The sequence below is a fragment of the Petromyzon marinus genome, chromosome 20 (assembly GCF_048934315.1).
Source record: "Petromyzon marinus isolate PM22_M1 ecotype Great Lakes invasive population chromosome 20, UKy_Petmar_22M1.pri1.0, whole genome shotgun sequence".
In the NCBI taxonomy this organism is placed as follows: Eukaryota; Metazoa; Chordata; class Hyperoartia; order Petromyzontiformes; family Petromyzontidae; genus Petromyzon; species Petromyzon marinus.
The window spans coordinates 9,955,934-9,975,032 of record NC_133686.1 but is presented as its reverse complement, the minus strand read 5'-3'; the positions used below and the strand labels follow the sequence as shown (position 1 = coordinate 9,975,032).

Here is a 19,099-nt window from a genome sequence, read left to right as displayed (position 1 = left end):
CCCACGAACCACTTGAGAACATTTAGGAGAAATGGACATACCTAAGGTATAGAAATCCACTCGGTTAATACCGTATTAACATATGCCCATTAGCCAATGAATGAAACGCGTATGACAGTATGTCCATCGAGAAGATGCAGCAGTGAAATCAGCTCGTGTGCCGGTGCTGGTGTATGTACGTATGTTTCATTTCTTTCGCACCGTAGGTAGCCAACATTGCTAATCAGGGGTGGATTATCGCATTGTAGGACCTTGAGAGATGGTGATGGTTTGGGGAGGCCTTCACCAAGTGTTGGATTCAAGTCATTAAACCACGGTTACTGTCATGAATGTTAACATCTTCTGGAGTGAGTGGGCAGAATTTTTTGTTCAAGTCATCTGCTTATAAAACGTTTCAGTTCACAGGCCATCACAAGAAACTGTATCAAAATAGTAACTAAATTCATGGAGATTTTTTTTCACAGTTGCCAAGATATCGAAGGACTATGGGCTTGTTTGAGCCGAGTAAACGCAAGCAGAGAGTTTAAGTAGCAATTGACTAACTTCTATCGTCTGTTGTTTTTACTGCTTTATCAGCTATTGTCACTGTTAACCATTAACTCGCTAAACCAAATACTTTTTTTGAAGGAGAAACTTGACTTTGTAAATCCTTTACGAGGAAACGTTCCTATTTTGTTCCATTATGGGATGCTTAACGTTCAAGGCAAAGCTTTGGATTTCACTTTACACCCTTTGTATGCACTTACAAAATTACTCTGCAATCCATTTACCACACTCTACTCTGCTTGAATTATTTCAGGCTCATATTACCCAGGGATTCTAATAATCTACAGGGTGTTTCAAAAAATGGACCCAATTTCAAAGCAGTATATTTCACGATGGCAACATGTTACAATTACACGAAAAGTTACAAACGGTTTAATGAGTTATCAAGTTTTACTAAACATTTTATAAATGCTCTATGTGCCCTCCACCTGCTGTACGAACAACATCGAGACCGATAGTTGAATTCGTCCCAAACGCCTCTCAAAGTGTCTTCTTCCACTGAAGTCACCGCTGCCGTGCTCTTTGACATTGGCGGATCAATGCCAAAACGCCGATGAAACGCACGTTGCACCGCAATAACGGATTCAGTCTTGCTGAACTGCAGAACGCAAAACGCCCCTTGTGTTTGCGGGAGTCACCGTCTTGCGAATAACTGAGGCTAGGGGCTGTTTGTGCGCTGGGAGAGGCATCGAGCGGTAATCATTTGAAACTCTATGCCCCACCCTTTCAAGGGGTAAGAGTTTCATTCATAGGCGGTTCGTGGTTGCAGATATCTAGCGATTTCAAATCGGGTCTATTTATTTGAAACACCCTGTACAGTATTTACATTCGTACTTTGATCGTTATTGTTTGTCCCAAGGAACTATTAATATTCGTCAGAGCACTAACTTATGATAATTCAGTTGTAGCCGAGATCCCAATAAATAATAAGTAAATACAAAAATGTATAAATTAACACGAGCATCATAATAGCATAATAAAGTCACTGAAATATGAATTATATTGTAAAACTATTTAAATTGCTAAACACTGACAATTATGTCTGCCTTGCTGTTTTTCAGGGGAGATTACAGTATTTTATCATTAAATGTTTGATCCAGAACCTGATGCCCGTATATTTGGAGTTCGCGTGTTCTCTCTCATCAAGGCAGTCGCGTACATTTTTTATCCAAATCCTCCGGTTTTGCCCTCCACGTTTAGAAACATGCGTTTGGATTATTTGGCTGCTGCTATAAATTCCCACACGTGATGATATCAGCCACTTCGATGAGCTATCACGTGTGGCCAGGTCGCCTCTTAAAAAGAGCTAATAACTCAGTGGGATTTTCTGGTAAATACAAAAATCTATACGCAAAGTTTAGGGCGCATCAGGTGCAAGTTAATCTTTAACACGACTGGGAAAGATGGCAGTTGACTTTTCACCTGGCGAGCCCATTATGGCCAACAACAAAAACTACTTCTTCGTATGTCTTCAATACTTGCACATTTTTTATAAAGCAAAATTATAGACCGGTGTTGCAGTCGTTAGCGCACTACCCTATGAACCTGAAATCTTACGTTTGATTGCTGTTCATGATGAACCAGAATTGGGCCTCTGCAACTTCACCAACCCGCACTCAACAGCATGGTGAAGTATAGCAAAGCAACCTTCAATAGTGGCACGGTGTTTGGCAGCCTTAATTCAGCAGTGGATTTACAAAGGGGCGGTGTATTCTATTACCGACCAAGGGGTAGATTCAAATCTTGCTGAAACAGATAGTCTTAGCAATTTTCAGTTTTCTTTGCAAAATAATCATATGCAAAGGGACATTGTCAAAACATGCACTTGACTGCATCTCTTGTGAAATCACCAAATGAAATAAATGCCCATTCAAAAGGCCCACAGTAGTCTCAGATGCCATGGAAATTCAGCTTGCCTTTCCCTGAAACCTGATTTTCTGAGGCACAGCTGTCAACATGTTGCATAAATCATTATATTGCCTACATGCCCAGGCCCCGGAAGTCTTTATAATAAAACAACTGCCCTGGTGGCAACAACTGGCACAATTTGGGGCCCTGTATCATCAGCGCCATATGAAAGCTTAGCAACAAAGCCAAATACGTATTACCACTGCCCCCCTCGCACCTGAGAAACCAATTGAGTCAAGCCTTGGACCCATATCAAATTAGGTCGCCGCTGTCACCTCAAAAATCCTTCTGACCCTTGAACTTGGTGACCTTGTCAGCCACAAACACCGTAAACAACTTTTTCCAGCTTACCGGTAAAAAGCATAACAAGCCACTTGTTTCACTGGCGTAGCTGTTGCAGCATAGCATTTTGGGTATCCCCATCAGGGAAATTCATCCATAGAATCCTGCAACATCACAGAATAATCCACCAAAATGTATGATTTATGAGGCGATGCCCTCATAGCCATATACGTGGACGCAAACTCTCGTTTGTGGCCTTGAATGAGTGCATTGTGCTACTTCAGAGACTTAGGAATGAGCTTCTTCCGTGGCTTTTGCCACTCGTGCTGAAAGAGATAAATGTGCAATCCATGGCCAGGGTGTTGGACTCTCTGTCCCCTGATCAATGGTTGAAACACTTTGCTTTATCATTCATGGAGGCATTTTAAAAACAAATAATGTGCACCTTTAAAAAATGTCAGATAACTTAACAATGGATATCACTCGCCTCCCTCCATGGACTCCGCCCGAAGAGTCTCGCGCCAGGGTCCATACCTCAAGTGCTTCTCGCTCCCATCTCTTCACATTGTTACGCGCCTGGCAAGAGCTTCCGAGCCGCCCCCTGAAGACTCCGATATCCCAACGTAGCCTATAAAGTATAATTTAAAAATATATACCAGGTAAGGCCCACTGAGCTGTATATAGCTCGTTTACAGACGTGACCTGGCTACAAATGATAGTTCAACGAAGTGGCTTATTACGTGGAAATGTATAGCAGCCAAATCACTCTAAATGCATGCTTATATATTTGGAGGGAAAAACCAGAGGACCCAGAGAAAAATCCACACGACCACGGGGAAAACATGCAAACTCTAAATATACAGGCGTCAGGGTTGGGATCGAACCCATGACCTTATGCATACAAGGCGAGGTAGTTAACATCCCGCCACAATAGCTGGAAGCCCCTAAACCTGCATTGGATGAAGATGGCTTTCGTACGGAGTGACTCCCGTTGCGTTATGGGAAGACGACCATCTGGATTCACTGCTCACCTGCATCGCCGATATTTTTTCCCACTATTAACGCATTTGCAGTGGGTGGGTTGTAGCTCGCACTGTGCGCTGATTCCATGGCTCACCCAGTCTCCAGCTTTGATTGCTTGCTCCTATCCTGCAGGGTCAATTTACTGCAGGGGTTGCAGGCTTCCTTGTTGTACTGCAGTCCCATGCAGGTTAAGAAATGTAAATTCGTATCAGAAGCAAGTTGGTGCTGCACTCTTCCAAGCCTTTTTTCTACACTGACCACCAGCTTGTTTGTGCCACATGTGATGTCCCCAAGATCGATTCCCGCTCATGGACACCAATAACGATTATTTGAACCAGTCCTGGGCCACCCATAGGTCGACAGATCCTCAAATGAGTACCTGGTACGGTATGTAAACATTACCACGAGGAAGACAAAGTTGGCCAGGCGTGGTGCTGTTCACCCACCCCCTCGTGTGCTGTACTAGCCTTTCATAGGTGCTCGATAACATCACTTGCCCCGACAGTCTCGTTAAGGCTCTACTGGGGATCTTTGTCCTCGCCGACCACATGTGAATGACGCATGGTAGGTGCGACGAAAATTCAACCCCGGCTTGCGCGGCGCACGTCTCGTGAAGATGATGAGCACCGTGCTGTGGGCACGACTCCTGCTAGCTTGCCATAGCCTCTATAAAAAAGCCCCGGGGGGGCTGAGCTCACCAAGACCTTTGCGCATCAGGTCCAGAAGGTAAAGGCACCGAAAGGTTTCTGGTGTGGAGAGTCAAACGAGTGGCGACGTAGAATCCCATAGTTGGCAGGTGTAGCCCACAATTTAAGATTTATGGAATATTCCAACATTTGCTGAAGAAAAAGAGCCCTGGTATAAGAGACACCAAAGAGGTATTTATGCAGTCGCTTTGAAAGGTCCCTCTCACCCAACATGAGACAGCACTATTTCATGATTTACAAGGAATGTTTGTTACATATAAATCATCTTGTATGTTTTACACATTTTATTCTATTGTGCTAGGTTAGACCAAATTCAGTGAAAAAACGCATTAAAAAAGTATTTTAATGACCAAATTAAGACTATCCAACTCTGTATACTTGTGAATCAAAGATGCTTTTTTCAGATTTGAATTTGGGATCGCAATAGTGCTTACTCACAAAGTCAGTGCCATGATGTATGCACGACACACGCTGATCCACCCAATCACTTCATAAACCATATTTCTCAAAATACACAACAGGTCACCCACTGGAAACTGGGCGTAGCCTTGCAGAGTTAAATAAAGTATATATGAAAGTGAATTAAACCAATGTTATTTGATATTCAAGGTATACAACAGCAAATACACATGGTGTCTTTACAGAGTTCTTTATTTACACTGCCAAACTTTTGCAGAGACTATGATATGCCCCACCCTCAGTAAATTCTTTCATATTATTAAATGTACAATACAATTCCACTGTTTAGCTTTAAATGGGATCATCTCCAAATGTCCACGCCTTGCAGCTCTCTGGGCTGCACACAAGCTCTGCAAACACACTGATAGCGAAGTCGTACTCATAACCTCGTACGGGCAACATCAAATACGTCAAAGCTTGTCATTCTAAAGATCGGGTAAACGTAAAATGTCCTTCAAGCCGAATGAGCAAAATTGACTGAAACAAACAAAAATAAAACAAGCAAAAATAATGAAATTATTCATTAGCAACTCCAAAATAAATAAAACGTATCGTAGGAATTGAACATTCAGAAGGACTCCATAAATGTCTTATATCTCTCAGGCTAAGCAGTTCAGGAAGGTGAGGGGAGGGCGTCTCTTAAAGTTTCATGATAACTCTTATTCCTTTTTTTTTACATGGTAACATCAAAAGCCAAGTGTGTGCTCAATCAACGAAGAACTCAACGAAGGTGTAAACAGTAGAAGCTGGAACGGGGGCCGCTGCTCGCTCCTCTCAGATTTTCACTCGTCGTCCGAATCCGACGACTCGGATGATGAGATGTCATTAACGGCAACGAAGGTGCCAGCCGTTTTCTCGACACCTCTGTCCGAACTGCTGCTGCTGCCACTGCTGCTGCTGCTATCAGAAGAGCTGTCATCACCATCACTGCTGCTACCGCTGCTGCTACTGTTGCTGTTGCTGCTGCTACTACTGTTGCTGCTGCTACTACTGCTGTTGCTGCTACTGCTGCTGTTACTGCTGTCGTCTTCGTTTCCTACAATGCCGTGCATGGAGCCAGCATCTAGCAAGCCCACCTCGCCCTCCTCCATCATCATCGCCGCTCGCCTGGCCACTTCACGTGCCCTGGCCGCTCGGGCCTCCCTGTGTGTGCGTGACCCTACGCTCCGGCTGTTTGTGTGCACCGATGGCTTCTGCGTCTCCCTGGCAGTGGACGTGCCCAGGCCATCGAGGATGGGGAACAGGGTCGAGTAATGGTGCCCTGAGGAGGAGGTGGCGATGCTCACGCCAGGGACAAGGTAGGGGTTGAACGTCGCGGCGCTGCCACTCGGTGCTGCTGCATTCGCGGCAGAGACCGACGTCACTGCCGCTTTTGTCGCCACCTTCTTTCGCCGCTCTTCCTTTGTTCGCAACTTCGACGTCTTCCCACCGGCGCCCCCGGATGCTGCACCTGAACTGCTGACCAGGCCGCGGATTCCCAGCATGCCCGGCAGCAGCATGGCCGGTCGCGAGGCGCTGTGGCCTTTGCTAGACTCGGCGGGCTCCGCAGGCGCTGCCAGCACCCCGGGAGCTGGGAAGCTCACGAGTCCAGCAATCTGCAGACCCTGCAAGCCCTGCAGGCTCGCAAGGTCCAAGCCAGAGAGGAGAGCAGTGGTGGCGGCGGAGGTGGAATTGCCGGAGTGTGGCACCGCAGCCGCACCGAGCCGAGGGTTTGGCGCCGGGCCAGGAGCAAGACCGGGCACGGAGGTTGCCAGTTTCATGGTCTCGCTCTTGGGCCGCCGGCCGCGTCGGCAGGCGCCCTCCTCGCGCACCACAGGTCCTGTGAGGATGCGCTCAAACATGCTCTCTGGCAGGAAACCCTTGGAGCACAGAGGGAGAAAGGGAGTGACATTGGCAATGTCATATCACGTCTCAAGTCTTATCCGCAAATCTGGCCAGGTCATTCTGTGGTTAAGACTCACGAGCGCTTGTGAGAGTTTGAATTCCGGTAAGGTGTTGATTTCTTGGACAGTCATACCTCTGTTGCTGATTAAAAGAGTACCACCTTGTGAAACGTCAAGAGTGGGTGTCTTATGGAGAGACTGGCGACTGTCATAAGAATGCTGAATTTCCACTGCTGTATTGGATTAGGTCTGACAAACAAGATGAACACGGACCAACGCTTGATGGTGTAAATACTCATCACTGACTTCATTGCTAAAACAAACTTCTCAATAGCTCAGTTTAACACGTAGGCTTTCGCGACCAATATTATTCATAATACAAGTTTTTGGGAAAGATCACGGAAGTATAAATGTGTCGTAACCCTCCACCACCCGACACAGCCAATTATCAAGGGATTTGTCACGTAAACAAAATGCCAAATAGTTACTACTTTAGCCCACCGGTGTGTTGGAGAGTAAATCCACAACATTTACAATTTGAGTACGACGTTTCGCTGGTAATTACATCCAGCATTATTGGGCGATTTTCTGGCAAATCGTCCGATGATGCTGTATGTAATTACCAGCGAAACGTCGTACTCAAATTTTGACTTAAAACTTTTGTGACTGCAGGAATTAATATTCTTTGGTTCTTTCGGTAAAGTCACGTAGATCGAAAATAATAATAAAAAATAAAGTGAATAAAAAAATAAAAACAAAACCACTAATGTAGACTGTAGCCTGGTTCTTAATCGGAGTGTACTGGCAGTCTATAATGTAGGCTGTATAGTCTACATTAGTGGTTTTTATTTAGATTTTTTATTCACTTTATTTTCTATCTACGTGACTTTACCGAAAGAACCAAGGAATACGTCGTACTCAAGTTGTAAATGTTGTCGATTTACTCTCCAACACACCGGTGGGCTGAAGTAGTAACTCTTTGGCGTTTTGTTTACGTGACAAATCCCTTACCAATTGCCTGTGTCGGGTGGTGGAGGGTTACGACACATTCATACTTATGCAATCTAACCCAAAAAACTTTATTATGAATTCTGAATAGCTCATCCAGACATTAGTAAATATGGGGCAATGGTTTGATCGACATGCAAGGTTAGTCTTCAGCCGCCTGATGATTTGCAGTGCTTAACGCGAGACAAAATGAGATGAAGTGAGTGAAACGCGGAGATTTTGATGCATTTCAGGATGTGTGGGTGCTGGACGTACAGACTGCTTTACAATGTCCCCCCAGTCAGGCGCAACAGCAAAGTCCCGGTTTTCTTCCAACCACCGGGGTAGGTCCTTCATCGGGGGAGCCATGGCACCCCCCATCTGCAGAGAAGAGAATGCACAATTACGTCAATGACACGCACGTGGTGCCATGGGCATTAAAAGCCTGTGCGGAACCTGTCTGCCCTGCTGTGCGTCACGTGCATCTTTGCCTGGTCTGCGTCACGCGTGTGCCTTGCCCGTTCTGTGTCATGCGAGTCTCGACTGCTGTCTGTCCAGTTTGCTTTGCCTGCTGTGTCACGTGTGATAGGGCTCGTACGTGATAGCGGTGTAATGACTTTTGCGTGTAGCGTGTGACGGGCGCCGCGCTGTGTGTCAGCGGGCACCTTGCGCCCCGTGCGCTTGTTGACAACGGGCACCCTCTCTTCGCCCGTCAGCGTGTTCACGTCCAGCTTGTTGGGGTTCCGGCAGCGGTGTCGCTTCTGCTTGGGCTTTTGCAAGGGAAAGGGAAGCATCTCGCCCGGTTCCTGGTTGGGGAGGAGGCACAATAGGGGAGATGCACGCATTCCAACAGGACGCGAGAGCAAAGTAGAGTCAGTGCAGGATTACGTAATGTAGACTCAGATGGAAAATCTCACCACTATATTTGTGCTGCTGCTGCTGCTATTTCAACAGTCATTGCTATTCACGGCTGGTGAATCCCATGCTCATGACGCTAGCAAGCATTTGTTCAACTCACTTTGCTTCAACATCCCATCACTGGAGAATTATTTATGTAGTTGTTTTAGTTAAAAGACTTATGGTCTGATGGGGATTCAAGACAATAGCCTGACAGATAATTTTACAATGGAATTTTGAGGCAAAAATGTACTGGCTGATAGGTCTGAAAAGGCCTCTATACAATTATAAATGATCAACTCGACTCTGACCGAGTCTATAGACAATCAAATTACAGAAAGGTCTTTGATGGAGTCATCAATTAATAACATACCGACAGACTGCTCTTTGCTGTGGTACTCATACAAAGGGAAAAACTCATCTCTCCCAAAGAAACATGCCGATAAGAAAGCTGGCGTAGCCATTCGAACATTAAATAATCCCCCACGCCCGCTGGGCCAACTGGACACAGGCTTTGGCCAGCCTACTGTGACATGGCAAGAGCGAGGGGTGGGACTCACGGGAACGTAGGAGGCCACGACGGTCTGATGGCACGACGGCTGGGGCGGCCAGTCTCTGAGCACCGCATTGCGCGGCGCAACGTCAACACGGCCGCAAGCGGATACCCGTCCGTCCGGGTCGGCACTGCGGTGCGACTCCATGGCTGGATCAACTTCCGCCTCCTGCGCAGGAGGATATAGAGGTAACCAGGTGCACGCATGAGCACATGGGGCCCACAGAGACACACGGGGGTACGCATGGGAACTCGTGGGCATACAAGGGCACATGTTGGCACACATTAGCACAAGGGCACACATTGAAATAAGGGCACACAGTGATATAGGGAAATACAGGGGCACACAGCACATAGACAAAGTCACACAGATGCTTAGGAGACACATACTACCCATGTGTTTTAGGCAATACCTAATTTTAAAGAATTGGTCCCTGCCAGAGGTTATATGGTTCAGCATTTTTTACAATTGCAACACTGAGCATTGTGAACCATGAAATTCTATTAACTCAAATTGCAATGCTTTTAAATTTCCTGCATGGCGAGAGATTCCTTAACACAGGCAGTGGCACAATTGTATAGTTTTGCGTAACAAGTTATGGCGTCTTAGTAAAAAATCTGGTATCATGGCAATACCTGTGGCACTGGCACACACAGTGTAAAAAATGCAGATTCCTAAATGGAATCTTATGCCCTTGATGGTGATGAGGCTCCGTAGGTGCAGGAGCAAACTCCTCTCCTCACCGGTACTGGCGGCTTCCTCTTGGCCAAGAACGACAAGTCCACTCCCTCCACATTCTTCCTGCGGCCGCGGCGTTTCTTGAATGGGGGCGTTCCTCCGCCGGGGTCTGACACGGCCCCGTTGAGTAGCCGCCCGAACGCGTGGGTTGGCTCCCCCGAGGCCTCCGTGTGCAGCACGGCTTCCAGGCGTGCCTGTGGCCCACAAAAGTGTCAACTCACTACTCACTTTGATGAAGCATTGGGTGCCACGGTGGCGAGATGCTAACTATCTCGCCTGGTATACAGGAGGTCAGGGGTTCGATCCTGACCTTGACACCTGTATATTTGGAGTTTGCATGTTCCTCCCGTAGTCGTGTGTATTTTCTCCGGGTCCTCCGGTTTTTCCCTCCACATTTAGAAGCATGCATTTAGAGTATTTGCCTGCTATACATTTCCAGGTCGCTTCTGAAAATGAGCTATATAGCTCAGTGGGTCTTACCTGGTAAAATAAAAAAAAAACCAGTTTCGTTCTTAGTTTAGTTTAATCACAAACGTCTCACACCTGTAATTAAAGTACCGTACTTACTCTTGCTTGCGTCCCGTAGCAACGGTCAGACGAAACCTAACAACGCTCCCAGCACCCCCCCCCCTCATCTCCTCCCCCTACCCCATGCCTCTGCAATGCCGTTTACCTTGAGCTCATCCGCGGACAAGGCGAGCGACGCTGCCGTCTTGGGCGGCGCGACACGTGGCCCCAGCGAGGCGTGGGCTGCATCGCTCCGGTCGGAGCCGGGCTGCGCCGCAGCTTTGGCCATTTCCTGGACGGGGGCGGCCGCGCCGGCCGTTAGCGTGAGCGCCTGCCGCTTGGCCGCCCTTTCCGCCTCGATCTCCGCCTTCTTTCGCCGTCGCCGCTTTTGCTTCTGGAAGGTCATCTTGAGACCGCCCTCCTGGGGAGGTTTGCAGCAATTTTGGTAGCGTTAGTGAAAGGGGAAAAGGGTCATCAGCATTGTCAGGTCCAACAATAAACCAGCACCGCAGGTTGTGAGCAGGTTTTCTACAAGACAGCCCCATGTTGTAGTCTATCATGTATCCACATCCCACACAACAGCAATTAGGAATTTCCACCAGTGGCTCAGGATCTGACACTCGTTTGAGGAAAGGCAAACTCTGAATTGACTGTTGTCCATTAATCAAGGAAAGCCTAACTGAACCTCATGACTCTTTCACAGGAGGGCCCTGTTTGGCCAATTCCATTGTAATATTTTACAAGTGGGAGTAAATCGAAGAACCCTAGAAAACCCACAAACAAAACAAGATAACAGCTCTCAAGTATAGATAGATCAGTAGCCCAATTGCGCTACTGACATCTCTTGGCCACCATGTAGTCCAGTAGACTGGGTGTCTCACGCAAGCGACTGAATCTGCGTAATCCCACAACACTACTTTTAAAGCACTGGAATAAAAATAAGAGTATGTTTCTTTGTGCCAGGACACATCTGTGAACCGCGAGTTGATATGAAATAAACCAAATTGTTCTTTTAAAGACATTGATTGCAGTGACAAAATAATCATAAAAACACTAAATGAAAACATAAAAGCAAGGGCTGATGATGAAGCAAGCAGTATGGCATGGAGACTGAGCAACCATCGGAACATCTCACAGTGAGGACTTAATTGGGTATTGTTTAGCCTCAATCACAATCCATTTTACCAAAATCACTAGCCCAGACACCGCAATTAGTCTGGCCGTTTTAGCCAATTGGATGCAGTGTTAACACCCTACGTGAATCTTCAATTATCCCATTGTTTGTAAAAACACAGCGGACATGTGGATTCTGGGCTGGTGTATTTGGGTCACCCACAAGGAACGCAGGTCAAATGTTCTTCTATCTTATAATGCATACGCAATATAAATTGACCTTTGGTAAGGTGGCGCTGTGCTCGTGTTTACACAATGATGTCATGCAGAAGCAGTTTATAGTGAAAGGTCACAGCCAACACATAGGCATCAGGAACCACGAGGGGAAACAAAAATATAAGTGCAAGAGTAATATCAGCCACAAATGCATTGTTGTTTGTTCCACTTTCACTCTTCATTTAAAAAGTATAAATGAAAAAAACAACACCGTAATACATGATGATGCACAAATACATTAGTGACTATGCATCGTTTTCTGTTCAGAGAAACTGAACGTACGGTGACAATTTTCACTGTAAACTGCTTCTCCTCTTGGCTGTTGCCCTGCACCTGATCCAGGCCCTGCAGAGAGAGGGACACAGAGAAAGCCCCGGCGGATAGGGGCGGGAGCGTAGTGGCGGCGGCGACGGTGGTGGTCGCGGCAGCGGTTGTGGCGGTGGCGACGCTGACGTCGTGGTGATGGTGGTGATGGTGGAACGGCAGTGTCCGGGACACCGACTGGGCCGCCGCTGCGGGCGTTGCTGCCGCTGTAACAACCGCTGTGGCCGCTGCGGGAGCGGTGGTGGCCGAGGCGGTGGCGGCGGCGACTGTGGTGACAGTGGTGGCGGTGGTGCCGCTGGCGGATACCGTCACCCCCATGGCACTGGCCAAGCTGTATAGCTCGTAGTGTGGCCGCCGCCGACTGGGCCACTTGCCCTTGAGCACGGCGTGGCAAATGAGGTCCACGCGGTTGATTATGATGCGGTCCTGGCCGGTTTGGTGCGAGGGAGGAGAGAGTGCGGGGAAGGTAACGGTGTTACGAGTGCAACAGTTAGATGAGAATGCGGCTGGGTGACGCAATCATCAGATATTAACAAACAACAAAAACGGTGCTCATTTGTGGGGTTAAAAAACAGTGGTCGCCTAACACATTGTTCAGCGCCTGTCAAAGAAAGTGGCTTAGGGATGTAAAAAAAAGTGAAATGCTCAATGCTTGCATGAGTATGGATTAACTGACTCTTGAACAAAAAACTGTTTGGTACAACTCTTGCTTACTGGTCACAAAGTTTGCAAAAAGTAAGCAGAAAGTTAGTTGATCCAGTCTATGCAGAGCTTTTTAACTGTCGTGAAATAGGTTCTATATTTAATATAAAAAACTGAGAAATATTAGAACAATGTTACCATGGCAATATTATTATAAGAGTTAGGAGAGGTAGCATATCAGTGGTGGTAGAAGCACTCACTGTGAAGACTGGAAACTTTTAAAATTTAGTTGAGAACACAATGCCAAGATGTCTTTTGCAAAAGAAATGTGACCAAAATTCGAAATGCAAAGTAACGGTATCAAGAAAAACATTTGAACACTGAATGCTCATAATATTAGTTGCCATCATCGCCATTGCAAATTACTCCACCGAGTCTGGGAGTAATAGTACCACGGTTGCTTATAACACAATAAAAAAAATATATTTTTTATACTGCGCCCTTAATCAAAACACTACATAGCTCTGTGCGTGTGAAACGTTCAAAACACTATACAAAACTAAATTAGGAAACAAAAAACGATGTCCAAGACACTCAATTCGGGTTACCAGATTGCACCAAGGCATTGGCCTAGTGCTCCAAGTGCGGTGGGGTACAGAAGTGAGTTTCCAGTCCTGACTTACAAACACCGACTCTGTCCTAGTCGCGGATACGGCTGGAGGGGGTGGGCGTTACACACGTGGAAACAATCAAATTACCAGAGTAAGTCTACCCTCGGCAGTGCATGTCAATCGGGTGGGAGGATCTGCGGTGCATCTGAGCTGCTGCTGACCTTTGGCCAGTGTGGAGAAGCACGAGGACGCTCAGATGTGGGTGCAGCGACCGCAGCTGCAACAGAAGCAGCAACAGAATTGGCAACCGCGGCAGCGCCGCCGCCGATTCCCCCGTCTCCCGTCTCCTCTGCCTCAGTTGCAGCAACCAGCGCCTCGCTGCTCCCACCCAATGTCCCCTCCTCCACGCTCTGCATGCTCCCATCACAGCTGGCGACGGCCACAGCAGCCCCCATCACCATCTCCGCCCCATGGCTCTGGCTGCCGCAGCCTGGCCCGGCCGCATCTTGGCAGCTGTGGCAGGGCGAGCTGCTGCCGCTAACGCCGTAAAGGCAGAGGGCGGCACCGATCTCTCGATCCATCACGGCGCACAGCGCAGACGAGGCGCCGTCTCCGGCGTCAAGCGAGGTACGCGATGCACCGTCGCCGAGGTCAATCTTCAGCGCGAGCGCTGTCGCCTCCATGGCCGACCCCACGACCGCCGCCTCCTCCTTGTGCTGTGGCTGTTGCGCGTCGGCGCACTCCTTCTTGAGTTCGGCAGCCTTCAGCAGGCCATCCTTGCCTGCGTATAAGTCCTTGCAGTAGTCTTTGAGCTGCCTGTGGAATGCGTCCGGGTCGACTGTGTCGTGGCGAGAGGGAGGAGCAAGTGCAAGGATGAGTACACGAAGGCAAAGGGAGGCAATTACCACTTCTGGTGGCAATATTACGTTTTAATGCCTTTACCAGGCAGCACACTGCAAATTGTCTCTGACTACTGGAAGTAGTTGAACTTGTATGAGTATGTGTCTCCATGTCCGAATAGATATTAAGGTGCACTGGTCTCATTGGTGGTCCTGGGCTCCTATGGTATGGACTAGGCTAGACAACTGTTTATCTTCCCATACAATGGTGCGAATCGATGGATGATGACGATAATGGATTTATTTGACCCCAATTGGGATTTAAATTCATGAGTGAGATTCTGATACAGCACTAAATGGACAATTTAGATGTAATAATGTATTTACTTAACCAAGAGAAAGCCCAATGATATCTCAAGTATGTATTGTATAAAAAAACAGGATATTGTGATGGCCAGCTAAAATAATTAATAAGTTTTGGTTTGAAGCTTTAATCGAATCCTTATTTAAACTGTACTGATATTTCATAAAATGTTATAGGATATATATAGACATACATTTGGGGCTACCTTAGTCTCTCATGCACTCAAGGGCCACAGTCTAAAACTCAACGTTGTTATATATTTTAAGTTGCAAACCACTACTCATATCCAGCAATGGTGGAAAAGCAGAAGTGTTTGGCAAAGGTGTCAAACAACAAGAGCCAAAATCACATCTGGAGGAAGCTGCTTTTTAAAAAAAAAAAATTGGCCAAGAGAAAAACCCACATCTAATGAGTAGAAAACACGAGGCCACTTGGGGGCTGTTTCTTTAAAACGATGACTGAAGCCGCCTTTCCACCAACACAAACAACGCCACAAGGTCCTCGTTCGCATACTTACTTTTCACGTCGTCTTCACATTTTAGCATCGCCGCCTTCTTCTCCTCCCCATCCTCCTCCTTCTTGACCTTGCCGGGCTCCACCGTTTCCCAATCGTCCGCCTCGACCTTCGTCACCGCCGCCGCCCCCTCCTCCCCGGGCTCAGCCTTGACGCCGCCGTTCCCCCGGCCGGCGCCCGGCGACCCTTCCTCCTTGACGGACGCGGGCGACGCGGGAGAAGCGGGGCTCTCCGGCTCCGACTTGAGGATCTTTTCCCCGAGCTCGGCCACGTCCCACGACTCAGTCTTGAGGCACAGGTCGGGCAGCTGCAGCTTGCACAGGATGTCGTGCGCCGCCACCACCCCGCGAAGGGGCGCCTCCAGCGCCGCCACCGTGTCCTCCAGCGCCTCCTGCTTGAACGGCGAGTCCCGCGAGTCCTTGGTGGCGGTGGCCACGACGGAATCCGAGGAGAGCGAGGGTCCCCGCGAGAGCGAGAGCCGCGGGAAGGCGTCCCCCGTCAGGCCCAGCAGGGGGCTGGGGGGCAGCTCGGCGGAGCCCTGCGATGAGGGGCTCGCGGCGCCGGGGCCGCCCAGCAGCTCCTGCATGGGATTGAGCAGGAGGTCGGGCTCGTCGGGCTCGCGCGGCGTGCTGCAGCGCGTCGTGGCGCCCGACAGCGGCGTCGTGGAGCTGCGCGACGCCGCGCCGGGGCAGCCCGGTGGCGTCGAAGGCCGGGAGTCGACGCCGAGGCAGAGGGGCGCGGGGAGGCGCGCGTCCGCCTCGAAGGGCGGCGGTAGAGGCGGCGGAGGCGAGGCGCGGGAGAGCTGCGCGCACGCCTGCACGCGGCACGCCAGGGACAAACGGGGCCGCGGCTCAGGCGTGGCTCCTCACGCAAACCAGCTCCGCAGGGCAGTTGTCGGAATCAGAATATTTATTTATACTGGAGGAATCCGATGAGCTATAAAGCATTTTTTTTGTTTGTTTTACAGATGTCTATTAGGGCCGTGTCAGAATGTTTCAACAACAAAAGAAATGACAAAAACACAATACGAGTGCAAAGTATTGGAAAGTTAAAAACTCGACATCCTAGCCTACTATCTGTTTTTGCATTACGTGAATCTTAATCAGAAGGATGTGAGCTTAAATAAACATATCAACTGAAGCATCGCTGTGGGAAGTCAACAGTGGTTGTCCTGTTCCCAGATGCAGGCAAGTGCTATATATATATCTACCACTGGCTCTGGGCTATCGGAGCAAACAAGCAACAACCCTCCACATTAATTTGAGCTGCTAAGACAATGTGACGTTTGATTTGATTACTATTTAAGTAAAAAAATACATCAAGCTCCAGTTTAAGAAATGTATAATCTAATGATTTAGACTGTTGTATTGAATGTAATACATTTTTAAAATATATCTGAAAACAATAAAATCTAGGAGCAAACTCGATCACAGAGAACACTATGACCTTCACTCTGGAGCAGGTTACGGAAGCAGACATTTTTCCAGCACATTTGCACCCTCTGACAATATCGCTGTGGCACTGTGACGGTTGAAGCGGCACCTCGAGCTGAGAGGACAGCAGGGGTGTGCCGTCCACATCGGGGAAGTGAAGACCGGTCCGGGAGGCGGCCGCGGCGGCCGCAGCGACGGTAGCGGCCGCGTTGCCGTCAGCGCCGTCGAGGAGGAGGTCCGGACTCGCCCCGTGCGTACCAACGTCGCCTACGCCCCTCGACCCTGCCGTCGCCGCCGCTGCCGTCATACACTCGTGCTGCATCCGCAGGAAGGAGAACTCCGGGTCGTTGAGCATGTGGTAGTCGGTGCGGCTGACGCCGTGCTTGGCGGCCGAGAGGAGCAGCTCGCGGTCGTGCGCGCCGCACTGCCACCAGCTGGGCAGTTCCACCGACGGCTGGCACAACCGCAGGCGCTCCGTCAGGTGCGGGTGGCGCAGCACCTGCTGGCGCACCTTGCGCAGCAGCTCGATGCGGTAGAGCGTGCGCGAGGCGCGCTCCTCCGTGATGGGCTCCACCAGCAGACCTGGCTCCAGCGAGTCTGTGTGACAGCACCGCACGCGCGCCCGCAAAGCGTCACCACGTTAAGCCGATGTTAAAATGCTGCTGCATAGATTGGGGTTTGGCAACCTGCGGATTTGCAGCCTCATGCGGCTCTTTAAGGACTGCTTCGTGACGTTATTTAGTAAGGATTACCGTCTCGTACTCGCACGCATTGCGGCTCTTGAAATTATGAGTTTTTTACCGAATTAAAAAAGATAATGAATCTTGTTATTATGGGTGCGAACCCCTGGCATAGGTTATCGTGGTCGCACTGTCCAGGTCTCCGTTGTGTTTTCGGGTTGTAATGCATGCTGTTCGGCAACATGCCTGACTTTTCGCTTCACTTGCTGCTGGAAGCTTCTTGAGGAAATTAAGTGAAAAGTCGGACATGATGCTGAACAACACCCGGCATAACAGAGCACACATTGGAAAGCTCAAAGCTGCAACAATATTAATTCGATTTATATAGCGCTTTTCATTAAGGATCTCAAAGCGCTGCACAGGACACAGCAGCAGCAGACACTCGGCATAAAAACAATATTATAAATACATTTTAAGAACCATTTACTAAACTAACTAAAAGTTTAAGAAGCGGAAGTGTGTAAATAGGTCCATCATGGCAATGTGCAATATGCTTGCCATGATGGAGTAATTTCATTCCGGTAGTTTTTATACCATGTAGTGGCAAGGAGCTGTTTAATAAATAAAAACAAGGATTTGCCGTTTATATGTTGGTCATTTTATTTAAAAAAAAATCCTTTTTTATATTTCTAAAATACCTATATATATTATTTAATCTAGATTTGAAGCTTTCATGACTGCAGGAATCCATACTCTTTGGTTCTTTCGGTAAAGTCACGTGGGTATAAAATAAATCACGACGTTTCGGGCGCAACAAAAGCATCTGTCACGCTTTCCCACCTGATGACGGACGCTTGTGTTGCGACCGAAACGTCGTGATTTATTTAATTTTATACCCACGTGACTTTACCGAATGAACCAAAGAGTATTTATTTTTTTAGTTTGTAGGTCGGTGAATATCCTTGCTTGCCTATATCTGCTGGGATCAGGTGAGATCTTTGGGCCAGCTGTCTATGCAAGCTGGGAGGGCAAGGGTCAGACGTCCGTTGCCCCTGATTTGTTAATGATTAAAGGCATGGGCTGTTCATGGGAAAAGGCTGCAGTGCTACACACAGACTGTCGTGTAATATACGAAGAATTCAGTAGAGTTAAATGCAGGCAATTTTCACTGTTGTTCAGTTTCAGGTTTAAATGTGGTGTCCCAGAGTGACCAGCATCCCTATTTTAGATCGACTGCTGGTTATGCAAAACGTTAATACAATCTAATCAATGGTGGAACGCCTCCACTGGTGGTTTGCGGCTTGTCCAGAGAAGTAATCAACAACTGCTTACATTTGCATTTATAATAGCATCTAAATGCAACCGTATATGAAATTGTTTTACAAAAGGTGAAAAACGGATGAGGTGGAAGTTGGGCGAGACAGTCAAGGCAGGGTCGTACGCAAAAGAGGAGGGCACTGATAGGATCGCAACCGGCAACACGTGTGGATTTGTTTGAACACGCTTCATTCGGTAATGCGAGGGGGTCTGTGGTAACCTCGGTGACGAGGCTGATATTTATTGTTCTCTGCAGCGGCGATTGCTGCAATGGGGAATAATAAATGCCAAGAATAATTGATGGGACCGACACTGGCGCTGTCATTGTGCCTGTATGGCAGTGGCGTTCCTGCTGATGAGGCCGATCCACCCGAGGTCTGCAAAGCGCCCCTCGACCACGTCCATCCGCATTGTGTGAGTCTACGTGCGTGCAAGAACGGCTGTCAATGGCAGCAGAGGGTGCCGCGGTGGTGAGATGTTAACTGCCTCGCCTGG

At 48.3% G+C, this 19,099-nt stretch overlaps 1 protein-coding gene across 14 annotated transcripts in view; it reads right to left on the bottom strand.

The window, feature by feature from the left end:
- Positions 1-5,099: 5,099 nt before the first annotated feature.
- The window catches only part of LOC116944118 (chromodomain-helicase-DNA-binding protein 9-like), a 171,174-nt gene continuing 157,174 nt past the window's right edge, over positions 5,100-19,099 (bottom strand). For 13 of the 14 annotated variants that reach the window (XM_076068299.1, XM_076068305.1, XM_076068309.1 and 10 more), the window contains 10 exons: positions 16,717-17,204; positions 15,178-15,988; positions 13,679-14,295; positions 12,163-12,630; positions 10,658-10,912; positions 9,990-10,178; positions 9,253-9,414; positions 8,461-8,601; positions 8,072-8,176; positions 5,100-6,784 (listed from right to left, as the gene is read on the bottom strand). In XM_076068299.1, coding sequence (XP_075924414.1) covers positions 5,708-6,784; positions 8,072-8,176; positions 8,461-8,601; positions 9,253-9,414; positions 9,990-10,178; positions 10,658-10,912; positions 12,163-12,630; positions 13,679-14,295; positions 15,178-15,988; positions 16,717-17,204 — 4,313 coding nt within the window. In that variant the 3' untranslated portion in view covers positions 5,100-5,707. The remainder of the gene's footprint in view (positions 6,785-8,071; positions 8,177-8,460; positions 8,602-9,252; positions 9,415-9,989; positions 10,179-10,657; positions 10,913-12,162; positions 12,631-13,678; positions 14,296-15,177; positions 15,989-16,716; positions 17,205-19,099) is intronic. The other variant, XM_076068304.1, reaches the window with a different exon arrangement.